The sequence below is a fragment of the Girardinichthys multiradiatus genome, chromosome 10 (assembly GCF_021462225.1).
Source record: "Girardinichthys multiradiatus isolate DD_20200921_A chromosome 10, DD_fGirMul_XY1, whole genome shotgun sequence".
Taxonomy (NCBI): domain Eukaryota; kingdom Metazoa; phylum Chordata; class Actinopteri; order Cyprinodontiformes; family Goodeidae; genus Girardinichthys; species Girardinichthys multiradiatus.
Genome location: NC_061803.1, coordinates 11,118,364 through 11,135,296, shown reverse-complemented (window position 1 = coordinate 11,135,296; position 16,933 = coordinate 11,118,364). Strand labels below are relative to the sequence as shown.

General features: G+C 42.7%; 1 protein-coding gene across 1 annotated transcript in view; it reads left to right on the top strand.

Moving 5' to 3' along the window:
• Positions 1–16,230, top strand: part of kat6b (K(lysine) acetyltransferase 6B) — a 29,115-nt gene extending 12,885 nt beyond the window's left edge. Inside the window, exons 7-17 of the mRNA XM_047376157.1 lie at positions 1,836–2,761; positions 4,809–4,930; positions 5,902–6,014; positions 6,130–6,271; positions 6,429–6,590; positions 7,010–7,103; positions 8,968–9,199; positions 9,456–9,615; positions 10,556–10,816; positions 12,812–13,118; positions 13,274–16,230. Of these exons, the coding sequence (XP_047232113.1) occupies positions 1,836–2,761; positions 4,809–4,930; positions 5,902–6,014; positions 6,130–6,271; positions 6,429–6,590; positions 7,010–7,103; positions 8,968–9,199; positions 9,456–9,615; positions 10,556–10,816; positions 12,812–13,118; positions 13,274–16,062 (5,308 nt within the window). The 3' untranslated portion in view covers positions 16,063–16,230. The remainder of the gene's footprint in view (positions 1–1,835; positions 2,762–4,808; positions 4,931–5,901; positions 6,015–6,129; positions 6,272–6,428; positions 6,591–7,009; positions 7,104–8,967; positions 9,200–9,455; positions 9,616–10,555; positions 10,817–12,811; positions 13,119–13,273) is intronic.
• Positions 16,231–16,933: the final 703 nt, after the last annotated feature.

Genomic DNA, 16,933 nt, shown 5'->3' with positions numbered 1-16,933 from the left:
TAGCTGTGTTTATTTCTCAGAAAACGTTTTTGTCCACTGTTTAGATTGTTCTCTGATCTAATATTCCAATAAGCTTTCCTGGTTAATCACAGTTGGAATAAAAGTGCATAGATTTCTGATGCGCCATGGCAGTTGTTTTATCCGTTGTATTTTGGATTCCCCTCCGCGTTAACGTCACCTCGCTTCCGGATTGGCAACACGTCACATTCAATAGGCTGCGAGCTTGTTTGTCCTCGGGGAACACCCCACATACTAGGACATCCGGCCAAGACAGTCCAACATGTTGAATATTCCCAGTTTGACGTCCTTCTGAGCAGATTAGATCACTATTAACACACCACACACAACAGGAACATCTCATAAGATCATGTTTAGAGCCATCGTGTCCTAAAGATTGTAGAAAAGGGAAGATAGGGTCAAAAATCGGTATAATTGTCTTGCATGTGAACCAGGCATACAGTAAGTGATGTGTAAAGAATAAGTAGAGGTACGTTTAAAAAAAAAAAAAAATGTCATTGAATAGTTAATTTATTACAGTATTTTAAATAAATCAAAAAGTGAAACTAAAATGTAGATTAATTTCACATTGAGTGGTGCATTTCAAGTGTTTATTTTATTTTTCATTAGTATGGCTTACAGCTAAAGAAAATCCATAATTCAGTTTCTCAGAAGGGTAAAATATTAAATAGTCACATGAAAACGCATTTTAAAAATAGAAATGTTATATTATGACCTGCACAATCATGGAGATGACTGCTGACCTAACAGTTGTCCAGCACATTCCCTCAACAAGGAGGATAAGCCATAAAAGATGATTCCTAATGCGGCTGGCTTTTCAAAGTGCTGTACTCAAGCATATACACGGTAAGTTAAGTGCAAGGAAAAAGTGTGGTATAAATGCGTGCAGGAAAACATGGATTCTTGAAAGGATTGTGAAGCAAAGCCTTGTTAAGAGATTTGCAAAATGCCGACTGCGGTTTGAATCATAACTTTATGAGCCACCAGACATATAGTAGATGTGTATTTCATTAGGAAATCAAGGTCCCAGAGTCTGGAGGAAGAGTGGAGAGGCATAGAATGCAAATTGCTTTAGGTTTAGTGTGAAGTTTCCACAGTCAGTGAAGATTTAAGGAGCCACATCATCTACTGGTGTTGGTCCACCGTGTTTTATTAAGTCCAATGTCAGTACAGCTGTGTACCAAGACAATTTAGAGCACTTTGTGCTGATAAGCTTTATGGAGATGTCATTTCCAAGCAGGACTTGGCATCTTGTCACACTGCCAAAGGTAACAATACATGCTTTAATGACCATGTTATCACTGCTCACTAGCCAGCTCACCTGAACGAAATCCTACAGAGAATCTTAAAAGTATATACACGAAGAACATGAGAGACACCAGAGGCAAGGCAGAAAAGCTGAAGGTGACTATTAAAGCAGCCTGGGTTTCCTTATCAACTTAGCAGAACCACAGGTGTGTCCCCTCCATGGCACACCGCATTAATGCAGTAATTCATGCAAAAGGAGTCCTGAACAAGTATTGAGTGCATATATTTTACAAAACATGGACACACATTCAGTAGACTGACATTTCTGTAATAAATATTGTTGTTATTATGTAATATTTTGGGTTTTCAACATCTGTAAGCCATTATCATTCAAATAAACAGACATAAACACTTAAAATACATCACTGTGTGTAATAAATTTATGTAATATATGAGATTTACTTTTTGAATTGGATCATGGAAGAAAATACTTTTTAATGATATTATGATTTAGTGCTATTTGTTGTACTGGGGCCTTCTGACAACAGAATTTGTTCTTGTCCATGCAGGTCTGTAACCAGTGGTGATGGCTCCACGGTAGCACTTGGAGGAAGGGGGTCACCTGGTAGGGGTCAAAAGATTACCGTCTGTTCCACACCTTCATCTGGTCATGCTGCATCTGTGAAGGACGCCAGAGACAGATTGACTGTCGCAGAGCCTTGTTGTGCGGTCAACGCCACCCAATTCACCCCCTCCCCTCCCACCACCACTCCCTCCCTCACGCCCACCTCCACCCCAGCCACACTCACTGTTAACAAGAAAACCAAAGGGCTTATTGATGGGCTTTCCAAATTCTTTACTCCTTCCCCTGTGGGCCGTCGCTCGCGAGCCGTAGTCATAGAGTCGAGCACTAGAGACAAGGGCGAGGCCAAACTGTCCCAGTCACCAGAGTCGTTCGCCTTTGCTGCTGATGCCCCTCATAAGATAACCCCGACATCCTCTGCACTTCCTGCTGCTTCCATGTCACCAGGACTTAACTCCCCCGCGCAGGTGTCCAGCAGCTCCACCTCAGCAAACTCGCCTCAGAGCTCTTCCAGCCAGTCTAGTGTTCCTTCCCTGAGTAGTCTCTGCAGTAGCAGCCAACTTAAGGGACTCTTTGACGGACTCTCTCACATTTATACGACTCAGGGACAGTCGCGGAAAAAGAGACTACCGTGCTACGCACCACCTAAGCATAGGCCCCATAAGCAGGACTTGTCCCAGTGCCTTGGAAAGAACGAATTTAGCAAAAATAGATTACACCCCACCCCTGCTGGGGCTGGCCAACCCAGAGGACCCCCTTTTAAGATGGTCAGTCATTTCAAATGCAACCCTTTCCTTAAAAATCACAGGACACTAGGCAGGCTGAAGTATAGAGTGAGAGCTCAGAAGGGAGCCACCTCACCAGGAAAGGGACACTTGACAGATGGAAGAATTAAGCCTGAGAATAATCATGGTAAGCAAGGCTCAAAATACCAGCCAAGACCTGCGTCTCCACACCTTTAAGCTTCTTCTTCTTTTTGTTTTTAACGCTTGACACTATCAGTTGTAGAGCTAATATTTTCTTTTCGAAGTCACCCTCAACATTCTAACAGGCTACTAATCCTCCTGATTTGAATTAGTTTTAGTTCATTAACACAGTTTCGTTGCGTTTTGACTTGGCTGCGAGGTTTCAGTGGCTTCCATCTTCTCGCCCGTTGGCTTTTTGTCATAGTGCATGGCCCACTAACTCCCTCATGCCGCTCCTTACTCTGTCCTTGACCCCCTCCAGTAGTGCGCACATTGTGATCACCACATAGTAGAGCCTGTAGTCAAATTGCGCTCCTCCTCATCCCACCGTCTCTTCTCAGCCTAACTTCCAGTTGTCATTAGACACAACCCACTAATTCAGCCACCCAAGTTGACTCAGAGCTGACATGATGATTGCACCCAGAAGTCCACTCAGCCTCACATTTTACTGTCCACCAGAGTGAAGTCCTAGTAGGAATAATAACAGAAGAAAAACTAAAGGATACGCACTTCAAAAAGTTAAAACTCCAGCTCTAACAACCAGCAGGATTTTCCTTGCAAATGTGTTAATACTCCTGGATGTTTTTTTCACATTTTATCACATTACCACCACAAATTGTAAACCTTCATTGGGGTTTCTGTGGTTTTATGTGGTAGAGCAATACAATGTAGTGCATAAATCGAAAGTTTGAGAAAAACATTTTCAACATTTTATTTTTTGTATGAAAATTTTGGAATGCATTTATCACCCTAAATAGAACTATCTTTCACTGCAGTTACAGCTGCAGGCCTTTTAGATTGTCTTCACCAACTTTGTACATCTATCTACAGACTAAATGCAACATAGCTCAGGCCCTGTCAGATTGAAGAGAGAACATCTTAGACCCAATAATTGTCAAGTCTTGCCACAGACCGGCTTCCTTGTCCCTGCTGATTAAAAACAACCCCTCAGCATGATGATGCCACCATCATATTTCTTCCAGAGGTGCTGTGTTTTGGGGTGATATGAAAGTTTTCTGCCACAGATATGAAAACCGAAAAGTTACATTTTGGACTCTTCTGGGCAAAATACGTTCGTCTAGATGGTTGCTGGTGCTGGACTTACTTATGGCTTTCCTTCCACAATGGACCTCTTCTTCCCACTCTTACATAAAAGACAGTTTTGTAGAAAGTACAACTGATAGCTTTCCTGTCAACAGATTGGCTTGCTGCAGAGTTACCCTGAGCCCCGGGCTGTTTCTCTGATTAGTTGCCAACTTTCCCACCCTATCAGTTCAAGGCAGGTAGATCCATAGTTCTGCCATACTCTTTCCATTTCCAGATATTGGATTGAGCAGTGCTGCTTTCGGGACATCCGACGGCTAAGGGTTCAACTGGATCTAATCTAGCATTGTCAGATTAGAACGGGCTAATACTAAGGCATGCCCAATTTTCTGAATTTTTTAGATTTTCATTGTTGGTATGTTACATAAAGCCATGATCAAAACATTGAAGTTTGTAGTTGTAACTTGATACAATTTGAAAAAGTTCAAGGAGTATAACTGCTTTTGCAAGGTACTGTATATCCATGAATATGCTGATGACACTTCACTTCCACTCCTAATGGGTTTTTGTTTTGGTGGTTGTGTCATGTTGTTGATGTCTTTCATAAAATTACTGCCTGCTTTCCAACATAAGTTGCTTTTCATGTCGACACTCGCTCCCCTCACAGCATCGGCTTCTTAATTCATGGGAAACTGTCTTGGTGGATGACTAAGCACATGAAAGCGGTTATGCAATTAGAATGATTTAGTTTCACTTCATTACTTTAGGGATTTTAATATAAACATGCAAAGATGATACATTATGAAATTCCTCAGAGACACGGACTCAGCAGCACAACTCACAGTATAAGCACATTTGCATAGAATGCATTTATGAGATTATTCAGCTGCGGCTGCTTTAAACAGGCTGTTTGTGGCGGCGGTGTTGATTTTTTACTGTGCCTGTAACAGGCCACCTCGGCAAGCTGCACATGAAGCAGGAGGCCCCAGCGGACTTGGCGGCCATGTCCAAAGATCACGTTACGGAGGAGGACAATGAGACGTTCGCTCGTGTCCAGCAACTTGCTGCTCAGGTGAGAAAATGGGACGGGAAAGTGTGGGGAATAGCATTTAATTAAGAAAACAGCTCTTATGAATAATCCACAGTTGAGGTGTTTGAGTGATGTGATTTGAGTTGATTCAGTATTGATAAACTAAATAACAAGTTAAGTGAATGTAAAACATCAGTTCTTTCACTTTAGCATTAGAGTCTCAGATGTTTTATGTATAAGTAAAGTAGGGGTAGTAGGAGATAAAGCTGTGGGAGCTAGTTGCTAATAAATATGCTTCTATATATTTCTCCATCCATACCTGTCTGTAAAGCCTTATGTCTGTAGAAGGATCTGCTGTAAACTCACAGTGACCCTTTGTTTGTACACTTTAAATATAGACCAACAAATGATTAAATATCGCATTAAGACTTAAGATTTTTCTATATCCATCCATCTATCTACCACTCATCCATCCATCCACTTGTCCATCTGTCAGTACACTCTTTTATTATTATTCCTCCCTTCCTTCTTCCTTCCCTTCTTGCTGTGGTTTTTACCAGATTTTTTTTTTTTTTTTTAAATTGACCACAGACAAAAAAAAAAAGTTTTACAAATGATCTTGTATTTATACCTTCAAACAGGCAGAGAACAGAAAACTCTGAAAATATAACTCTGGAGAAGTTTAACATGTAAAATGTGATACCATTTAGCTTTATTGGGTCTTTAATTCAATTGGTTAATACAACAAAATCTATTATGGTTTGATTGAAATGCAGGAAAATGTCCCAGTTAGATGACAGAAACAGGAACATGTTTAGACTACCAGGATGACCATAAAACTGCTGTTACTGTTTTACTACAGAGGCCAGTTTTGCTCATCTTTCTGTCTTTCATTCCCTCACAGGAAACCTTTGAAACACAAACTTAGCATGACTTTATCTCAATATATTTACTGATAATAAGAGACACTGTGACTTTATCTGGGTCACTAAATGGATCTTTTTCTCTCGTAGAAAACCGGCTCTCTAACGAACGCAGACTTCGTCCGGCGCCCCGCTGTCATTGAATTTGGGAAGTACGAGATCCAGACCTGGTACTCGTCACCGTACCCGCCTGAATACTCAAGGTAAGGCTGATCGTTTTACTTGCAGTTGGCGCATTTTCCTTCTTTTCTTGGTTCTGTTGTAAATGCCTCTCATACTAGAAGTCTAAACATGAGCTTTACATATTATCTCCAACAGATTACAAAAGCTTTATCTGTGTGAGTTCTGCCTGAAGTACATGAGAAGCAAAAACATTCTTCTGAGACACACAAAGAAGTGTGGCTGGTTTCACCCTCCTGCCAACGAAATCTACAGAAAGGACACCCTTTCCGTGTTTGAGGTCAGCTCTCCTTTATGGCAACAGAGCAACAACTATGCGCTGCATGAGATTTTACTAATGAATGAGGTCAGGGATGAGCGGAGGGAAAATACTACCCTTTTAAACATTGTCCTCTTGCTTTCTTTCTTCCTTTTCTTTTTTTTTTTTCCATGTTTAGGTTGATGGAAATGTCAGCAAACTCTTCTGCCAAAACCTCTGCCTGTTAGCCAAGCTTTTCCTGGATCACAAGACCTTGTATTATGATGTGGAGCCTTTCCTCTTCTACATACTTACGAAGAATGATGAGAAAGGCTGTCATCTTGTGGGCTATTTCTCCAAGGTATGGATTACAGAGTGATTTTATGGGAAATGACGGATTACGGAGCTTCGTTTTTTTTTTTTTTTACATTTCTACTGACACAGAAAGACCTCCGTGCAATATGTCTGTATTTCCAGCATGAAAATTTGTTTTTGTTTTTTTAAACTGGTTTGGAGGATTTGAAGTATTTCTCTAATCGTTTTGGGCTTTGATGAACAATTCTCTGACTAGCTAAAAAACAGATTCTTTCATCAACCAGATTTACTGATAATCATCAGTTATGTACCTAATTTCTCACACAGCAGTGCTCTTAAAGTGAAAGCCATTACACTATGTGTGTGTGTATGTTTTGTGTGTACAGACAAGGACAGTGGCAGGTGCAGTAAATTGCCAGCTTCAGCAGAGCTCTGACATACTTGATCTGTTTCTCCTTCCCTCAGGAAAAGCTTTGCCAGCAGAAGTACAATATCTCCTGCATAATGATTTTGCCTCAGTACCAAAGGCAAGGATTTGGAAGGTTCCTTATTGATTTCAGTAAGTTCTTTAACGCATGTTTTTAGACCACCAGAAACACAATTTCACCTATTTTGTTGGTCTTTACAAATAATTTCAGATTAAAGGGTTTGATTCGTAGCTTGTGGCAAGGTGTTATTTTGTTAAGGCTTTGAAAGGGTCTGATCAAGGGCATTCATGTTCAGTGCTTAGGATATCACACATGATTAGGAGCGGAAAACAATATCATGGCTGCTTGTGTTATTCGATCCCTAGTAGTGTTTTGACCTAAACAGCTATTTCTATACAAAAACTGCCCCCCCAATTCTCTCTTGTTGACTTATGATGAAGTGTAGATGCTGCTTTTATGTTTGAGTGGTAGTAAATGCAGCACATACAATATTTATAGCTCTGCAGTCCACTTAGGAAAACAGTTGCTGCCTTGAGTGGATTTCTGTGTTTAGTCTGGCAGTTTTTTTGTCCATATAGGCAGTTTTTATATTATTTTCAGGACTTGTCGACTTTGTTTGTGTAAGAAAGGAGAGAAACGGGGTGAGCGCAGGGAGGACAGGCGGTAATGGAGCATTTGATTTCCTGTTCACTTTTGGGAGCCATTGAGACACAGAGATGCGAGAGGATCTGTGATATTGAGAGTGAGCAGATAACAAAGGCGGGGATTAAGGGAGATTGAACGCAGCTGAATTCTGAGCTCTTTGAAGGCTTTATTGGAAAATGTAGCTTTGGTGCTGGAAGTTGTTTAGATTAAGATTTTCTGTTATATTGGATTGTTTTGGAGGAACACATTGTCACAGGTAGCTCTAAGAGTATGTGTTTGCTTGGAAAATATTCCCTTTGAACTCAGGATAGAAAAAGTCTCAGAGCAAGAAAGAGTTTCTCGTTTAATTTCGTCACCATATTCACTGTAATCAAAAGCAAATTTTCTTAGCTTTTGTTATATTGTCACAGTCGCTGAAATATTATACGTTCATTGTTCTGTGATTCAATTTGCTTGTTTGGTTCTCAGAAGTGAAGTGCCATTAAAAGGCATTAATTAATTTCATGTCTCTCGTAATGGATGACCCTTCACAGGGCGACCATGAAACTAATTACACTCACATACATATTAGATCTTTTCTTGTTCATTATCTCTCCTAAGTGCAGCCATGTGAGCAATGACATTCAGTTGCTTCTGTGTTTTACTCTGTTACAGTGCCATGCTAAAGTATTAGCTTTTTACACATTTTGTTCCATTACAACCACAATAACTTTTATGTATTTTATTTGGATTGCAGGCGATGGAAGACCCTATGGTGCATAATTGTGAAAAAAACACATGGTCCAAAATTGTTTACAAACAAAAATCTGAAAAGTGTGGCATGTATTTGTATTCTGTCCCCTTAATACTGTGTGCTGTTCTTTGAAGATCTCAGACTCTGAACAGCTTCCTTTTCCCTGCTGAGGGAAAGCAACTCCACCGTAGGGGCCTAGTCTAAGTCTAGACCTACATCTAAATGCTGCCATGGGATTTGATTTCAGAAAAGTATGCCACACTACTCCGATTTTTCTTCTGAATGGATTTAGACAAGAATGTACATTTTTTTTCAGCTTCATAATTAAGCTCTACTTTGTTTTGGTCTATTAAATAAAATCCCAATAAAATGCATTAAGTTTGTGTTTGTGACACAGCAAAATGTGAGTTCAAGTATAAGGGGTTGGTATGAATACTTTTGCAAGGCACTATACCTTTACAAGCCTGTATTCTAGCTTGCTAACAGTGGTTGAAAGAGTTAAAAGATGACTTCTATGTCACATTCTGACTTTCTTGAAACTGTAAGGAATCAGCCCTGCAGCACTCTTTAGCTTGACTAAAACATTTTTTGTGTGTGTTTGAATTGTGTCTTTTTAGGTTACCTCCTCACCAGACAAGAAGGACAAGCTGGCTCCCCAGAGAAACCGCTGTCAGAACTGGGTCGCTTATCCTACCTGGCATATTGGAAAAGTGTCATACTGGAGCACCTTTATAAGCACCCAGATAAACACATCAGCGTTAAAGGAATCAGCAGGGCCACTGGGATGTGTCCACATGATATTGCCACCACTCTCCAGCTGCTCGGCATGATTGACAGACGGGACGGCAGGTCAGTTTCACAGCCGCTCTCTCCTTCACTTGCCGCTTCGGCACGTCGTCTGACTTATCCAGGCCAGGGAGTATTTTTAACAGCATATCCATTAATGCTGCTGAATATTGACAGAAGTAAGTCAGGTTAAGTACCCCCAAGGACATGGAGCACCTGTGGTTCCGAAGAGCTTGTCTTTGTGCTTGTGTTTGCACCCCCGCCCCCCCTCTCCCCACTCTGACTCCTAATTCATGTGCTCTCCTCCATTGTGTTACAGGACTGTGTTGGTCAGAAGAGAAAGGCTGATTCAGAGGCACGTGTCAAGGCTAAGGGCTAACCCACGTAAGAATGAGGTGGACCCAGATGCCTTGCGCTGGACTCCTTCCACGTCTCTGAACGCTGTCCTGTCTGAGGAAGAGAGAGAGGCAGAGATGGATGTAGGTTTCTTTTACTCAAGAAAAATTACATGTACACAATAATAAATTAGAATATCATCAACAATATCATTCATTTCAGGAACCCAGTTCAAAAAGGGATCTTAACGTAGATTGTTTACATACAGTTATATTTCAAACATTTATTTGCAGTCCATTTTCTCATGAGCCCAGGTAAGATGTTTCTGATGTCTCTGGTTTAGCAGGGGTTTAACGCCAGGAATGTAGCCCATGTCCTGAGCATCATTTTCAAACTCATTTCTTCCTTCCACAAAACTTTACATCAAAATACTTATCAATGCTTCTATAACAATGAAATTTCTGAACTAAAAATCCATTTGTTTATTGATTCTTTATGTCAAGAAATGTATTTTGGGGATGTCATTACCTTGTAAATCATTATTTAAATGAACAGAAACAAATGCTTCAAACATATCATTCTATGTGTAATGTCTCTATGTAATATATGTTTCACTTTTCAAACAGAATTACTAAAACAAAAGAACTTCTCAATGATATTCTAAATTATTGAGATGTACCCGTAGTTATTTGTCTCCATGTATGTGAAACGCTTTTAGCAGATGTGTGTTAGGTTGGCTGAGGAGTTCAGATTGAGGCCAGTAATGAGAAATTCACTCTGACTTTCACCAGGCATCTAATGCTGTGCAAAATTGCCCCTAAATCATCATATAATTGATAGTACTGAATAAACCATGAAATGCAATCGCTCTATGGTTGCTTAAGAGAAATGTTTTCATTGGGCTGACATCCAATCAGGATGCTGCTCATATTATCTGGATGAAACCTGCAATGATTCATTTGTCATGATGTTAATTCAAATCTCTTGTTTTCCCATTAGCCTTGTTGCACGGATGTTTTTTTTCCCTCTATCTATGCGTGCTCTTTTCTCAGTGATAATGCGTCTTGTCCGTTTAATTACCAGGCCGAGCGACTGAAGGAGCAGGCCAGCTGCTGGGAGAAGGAGGAGAGAGAGGGCTACATGATGACTCACGGAAGCAGGCAACCTCTCACCAAGGTCCACTGCAAGATTCCCTACAGGACCTATGAACGCCGGCCAGCTCCTCCCTGGACCAGGCGCGTCCAGCGACCGCAGGTCGTAAGCGATGCCGATGATGACGACGACTCTGATGGCTCACCACCCATCCTGACAAAAGCTCACGAATTGCTTACATCCAAGAGAAAGGTGACTTTTAGTGTTTGACCATGTGAATATTCTGTCCCGGATGTGTGAATATCACATTGATAAGTCTTTAGCTAAATATTTCGCCTCATTAAATAGCATCTTTTTATCTTGCATGCGGTATAAGTTTTATTAATTACTTATAAATTGTGCACAGGCTCCGGTAGCTTCATCCTGTCTTCTGGAGCTTCCCCTGTGTGCCTGCTGCAGTAGATAATGGATTGTGTTTTCACTACTGGTGTCGAGACTTTGCAGGCTAAACCTTGTTCTATTGTCAGCGGTCATGGTTAATTTATCGCCCTCCTCTGTTGCTCCTCGCATCTGTTCTTTCTGTAAGGCACTGCCCCCTTGTGCTACAGATAATATTACACCAAATCAGAAAATGCCTGATATTGGCCAGCTGAGTTTATTTAGTGCCTTAGTTACAGTATTGATTTCACATTCTGCTTGTGAAGGGGATTTGAAGAGGAGTCGCAGGCAAGTCGGTGGGAAACAACTGAGGAATGTAAAATATAGACTGGTCTGCTTACTTTTGACTTTCTCATTTGTGGTTTTCCACACTGTGTTGCATTGCTTTTCAGGCTGGACCTCCTGAACTGTCATACCGTTACCCTTCATTTCTAATGGGGTAGGGTATCCCAATAAGGGGAGGAAATGGCTCAATAGTCCTTAAAAAGTAGATTTTTTTAGGGGTACACTTGGAAACTAAGGAATAGGAGCTGCACTTGCAATTTACCGTCATTAATCTAAATATTTTCTCAGTTACCATATTTTTTATCCCACTGTAATCCTTGCAATGTCTACTTTAAGGTGTCCCGGAATATTACATTTGGTATCTTTTATCATTATTGTTCTAAAAATGAAACATTTAGACAAACTAAAGTATATTTGCAGTCACAGTAATCGTAAAATTACTTTAAATAAATTTGAAGATTCTTGTGTTTATTAAATAGCTTTGCAAAAGTATTCAAACCCCTTGAGCTTGTATTGGGATCTTATGTGATGGACCAACATAAAGTAGTGCATAATTGTGAAGCTGAATGCAAATGATGAAATGTTTTCAAAGTATGGCGTGAATTTGTTTCCAGCTCCCTTTATGCTGATGCCCATAAATAATGTCCAATGATTTCAGTCACATTCATTTAGTTAAGAGTCCTTCTGTGTCATTTAATCTTAGCATACATCCCTCTGTTCTGCGAAGGCCTCAGATGTTAGAGAACATTAGTGAACAAACAGCACCATGAAGACCAAAGAACATACACACATGTGTGGGGAGAAGTTTAAAGCAGGGTTAGGTTCTAAAATTGTTTCTCAAGCTTTAAACATTTGATCAGATGAGAGAAAAAACTCAACATTCAGGCCTACTGCAAAACACAGTGTCATGCATTAGGGATGCTTTTTTTTTCAGTGACAGGGAATCTGGTCAGAGTAGATGGGAAGATGGATGGAGCTAAATATACAGCAGACCTGAAAGGGAAACCTGTTAAAAGGTGCTAAATGTCTTGATGTGCAAAGCTGGTAGAGACGAACACCAAAGGACCTGCAGCTGCAATTTGGAGCAAAAAATGTTTCTTTAAAGTATTGACGCAGGGGTACTGAATTTGAATTCAAGCCACAATTTTCTGATTTTTAACAATATTTCAGAACAATTATGTTCCTCACACTTCCCAATTATGCGCTACTTTGTGTTGGTCTGTCACATGAACTCTGCAAGCACTCATTGCAGACATATTAAGACTCATGTTTAATCATCATTTCCTTTTTTAAGTGTTTTTTTTCTTGCCCAGTACATAGATTCTGTACCAAGGGATAGTGGTGGGGTGGGCTAGGGGTGGACATAACCCTCAGCCTTAGTCTTAGGGTTGAAACCTTTAGTCTAGCTTGGTTAAGTTTTAGCTAAACTCTACTGAAAGTCTTTCACCTAGTTCCCTTGTTTACAGTCTTAATAAAACTACTCTGTTTTACTCACCTTTATATGTTTTATGGTTTGTGTTTCAGAGCACAGTTGGTCTTAAGAAGCGAGGGCGTAAAAGAAAGCGAATCAACAGTAGCGTAACTACAGAAACAATCTCTGAGACAACAGAAGTTCTGAATGAACCGTTTGACAACTCGGAGGATGAACGTCCAATGCCCCGTCTGGAGCACACCTCCAGGATGGGAGAGATGGAGGAAGATGACGATGACGATGATGAGGAGGAGGAGACGCAAACATACAAGATATCAGCTTTACCAACGAAACGGCGAAGAGGTCGCCCAAGGCTTGAAAAAAATGCACACAAAGACAATCTTGAGTGCTGGAATGAAGGTATTTGCTTCTATTTTAAAATAATTATTTACAAATTGCTGCAATGGAAGATAAAGTAGTTATAATACTTTTTACACAACTTGCCAACAAAATATCTTGTTCTACTCTGTGTTCAGGGGTGTTAAGTTTTCCTTTTGTTTGTTTTTATTTTGCAGAAAGTGAATTTGTCTCAAAGAGACTCGGCAGACCCCGTCCAGTTAAACGGAAGAAAGGCTGGCCCAAGGGGGTCAAACGCGGCCCTCCTAAATGGAGGCTCAAGAACGAACGCAAGATGGGCTTTAAGCTGAACCTCTACACGCCACCAGAAACACCTATGGAGGCAGAGCAGCACCATATTCGCACCGAGGAAACAAAACACATAGCGGACCAGGAGTTGTTCAGTGGAGACGAGGAAACAAAAGCAGGCGGATCTTTGGACAGTCCGGATTTACCACAAGAGGGGCTCCACTCAGAGCCCCCGAGTCCTGCGGATCAGGGCTCCCAGACTTCGAACTCGCCTGAAGGATCACCAGTTGCTTCGCCGGTGTGTTCACCTGCTCTTTCTGTTGAGGCTCCCTCCCCGCAGCCTGTGGACAGAACCGACTCACCAGAACCGCCAGAGGACGACAAGCAGGAGAGCGGGCATAAGCTGGACTCTCCAACCAAAGATATGGAGGGCACTTCTGAGAGGGCCGCATCACCTGAGAACAACAATGAGGAAATTTATGAGGAGCAGAGTGCTCAGATAGAGGATCAGGATGCTGATGATGAAGATGAAAGTCACTGCAAGAAGATGGTGCCTGAGAGCGGTGCAGAAGAGTTGGAGCAAAGTTCAAAACACGCACCAAATGTCACCCAATCTTTTTTAGATTTAAAAGAGAACGACAGCTCTGAACTAAGTCAGCAGATTTCTAAAGAATCGTGCAGCAAAGAGGTACAGATTAGTGCTGCAGAAAATCTTCACAATGCAGCGACAGAAACTACAGTAGAAACACCGCCTCCTGCAGCAGCAGTTGCTTTGATAGCACTTCCAGACTCTGACAATCCAGTAGACTCTGAGTCTGAGGAGGAAAGCGCGCCCAGTCCTGGTCCAAGCCACCCACCTCTTCCACCCACAGGAAGGTCCACACTCAGCCCCATGCTGAGAGAGGATCCCCCTGTCTGCACAGAGTTTGACTCAGAGACTGTCCAAGCTGTTCAGTCACTGACGCGGGAAAGTGAGGGAGAGACGGTGTTCAAGGACTGTGCCGAGAGCCAGGAGCCCTGCAGGAATCTGCAGACCTACACCCACGTGGCCCAGAGCCCTCAGCTCACCCCACTGGATGACTGCCCTCAGTCGGACCACAGCAGTCCTCTCTCCTCTGCGCAGTCCCATCCCAGCCAGTCAGTACGCTCCGTCAACAGCCCAGCTGTCTCCATCCTGGAGAGCGGCTACACTCAGATAAGCCCTGACCACAGCGCCATATCGGTTCCCTCACTTCACAACATGGAGACTAGCCCTATGATGGACGTGCCATCGGTGTCGGATCACTCCCAGCAGGTGGTGGACAGCGGATTCAGTGACCTGGGTAGTATTGAGAGCACCACAGAGAATTACGAGAATCCCAGCAGCTACGACTCCACCATGGGGGGCAGCATCTGTGGCGCGGGCCCTTCCCAGAACAGCTGCTCATACGGCACCATCCCCCCCAGCGCCCTGCCCCAGAGCAGCTGCGCCGTGAGCCAGCAAATGGCCGCCGTTAACCCCGGTGGCTGCGGGATGATTCAGCAGAACAGTCTGAGCTCGCCACCACACTGCGGTGTCAAGTCACCACAGGGCTGTGTGGTGGTGGAGAGGCCCCCCAGCAACTCCCAGCACAACCAGCACAGCCAACATAGCCAGCGCAGTCAACACAACTCTCACAGCAGGCATGGCCCACCACACAATCAGCACAGCCAACACAATCAGCATCCCCCACACAATCAGCTCAGTCAACACAGCCAGCACAGCCACCACCACAATCACCACCCGCAGCACAATCAACTCAGCCAGCACAATCAGCACGTCCAGCATGGCCTCCACAGCCAGCAGCAGCAGCCGCCCATGGCTCAGTGCTCCATCCCCCCCAACTTCACCACCACCATGCAGCTGGCAGACATCCCTGAGTCTGGCAACCCCAACTTCGCCCTCTATGAGAGAATTAACCCTCAGGCGGAGTACGGCAGCGGACATTACTCCCAGTCATCTGGTCTCAGCCTGGCCAAGCTGCAGCAGTTCACCAACACGTTCATGGACCACCCGCACTCCCTTCAATTCAACCACGCAGCCTCACACCCCATCACGTCGTATGCAAACAACCCTTCGCTGTCTTCGCAGCACTCCAGCCTGGTGTCTTTACCTCAGACCCCTCACAGAGTCCCCAACCCACAGGTGCAGGCCACCATGACCCCTCCCCCAAACCTTAGCTCCTCGTCATCCATGATGCTGCAGCCCAACATGGGCATCTCACGCTCGCAGCGTGTAGCCCAGATGACGTCAAAGAACCACATCTCGGCGCGCTCCAAGTCGGCGCCGCTGTCCCACCACCACCAGCAGCAGATGTATGCCCGACCGCCCCAGGCCGTCACCATGCAGGCACCCTCTAGGACGCTGGCAGCCATGCCTCGTATGAACATGGGCATGAACATCATGCCGGCGCCAGGCTACAACGTCAACTCAATGAACATGCCCTCCCTCAACGCCATGAACGGCTACAGCATGAGCCAGCCCATGATGAACAGTGGCTACCATGGCAACCATGCCTATATGAACCAGTCACCCCAGTACTCTATGCAGATGGGCATGATGGGAACGCAGCCATATCCCCAGCAGTCCATGCAGGCTCCGCCACATGGCAACATGGTGTACCCTCCAGCTGGTCACCATGGTTACATGAACACGGGCATGTCCAAGCAGTCCCTGAAAGGTCCCTTAATCAGGCGGTAACTCTCCGCAGGACATAGCTGCTTCTCCTGTGCATTTGGTTGTGTTTAAAGATGCACTGATCAGGCCTTGCTTTCTCCTCTTTTATGTTTTGGGTGTTTCTTTTCTTTCTTTCTTTCTTTCTTTCTTTCTTTCTTTCTTTCTTTCTTTCTTTCTTTCTTTCTTTCTTTCTTTCTTCTTTCTTTCTTTCTTTCTTTCTTTCTTTCTTTCTTTCTTTCTTTCTTTCTTTCTTTCTTTCTTTCTTTCTTTCTTTCTTTCTTTCTTTCTTTCTTTCTTTCTTTCTTTCTTTCTTTCTTTCTTTCTTTCTTTCTTTCTTTCTTTCTTTCATTACTTTAAAAAAAAACCAGCAGCAGCACTTGTAAAGAATGCAAAAACCTTCATCCGTGAGGTAACTTTGAAAGCTAACGTTAAAAAGTATTTTTGTTCCTCCAGATGGGAAGCCTTACATCATTAAGATGAAAATCTATTTAATTAGTGTTAGTGTCTCTGATGTGTCTTTAGGCCAGGCGGGTTCGGAGCTCAGTCGTAGAAGTTTCATCAGTGTAGCAGCCTCAAATGAAGCCATTTAATGCGCCTGCTGCAAGTGGAAATAGTGGCTGTTCAGTGTACCTGTCTAACAGTCCTGACAATTAGTTTGTACTATACTCATGCCTTTGTATATTTAAATTATTGTACTTATTTTGTAAAGTGATAAAAAAGCATGCTTCAGTCTCTGTTAGTGACAGTGCATTGAGTAGTACTGTACAAGTGTTGTGCTTAATAGCAAGCCATTTAAAAAAAAATATATGGCCTTTATTAGGTTTCCCTTCACAGGGAGAAAGATGAAACTATATTTTATTAAATCTAATAATGTAAAAACATGTAAACTTAGTCT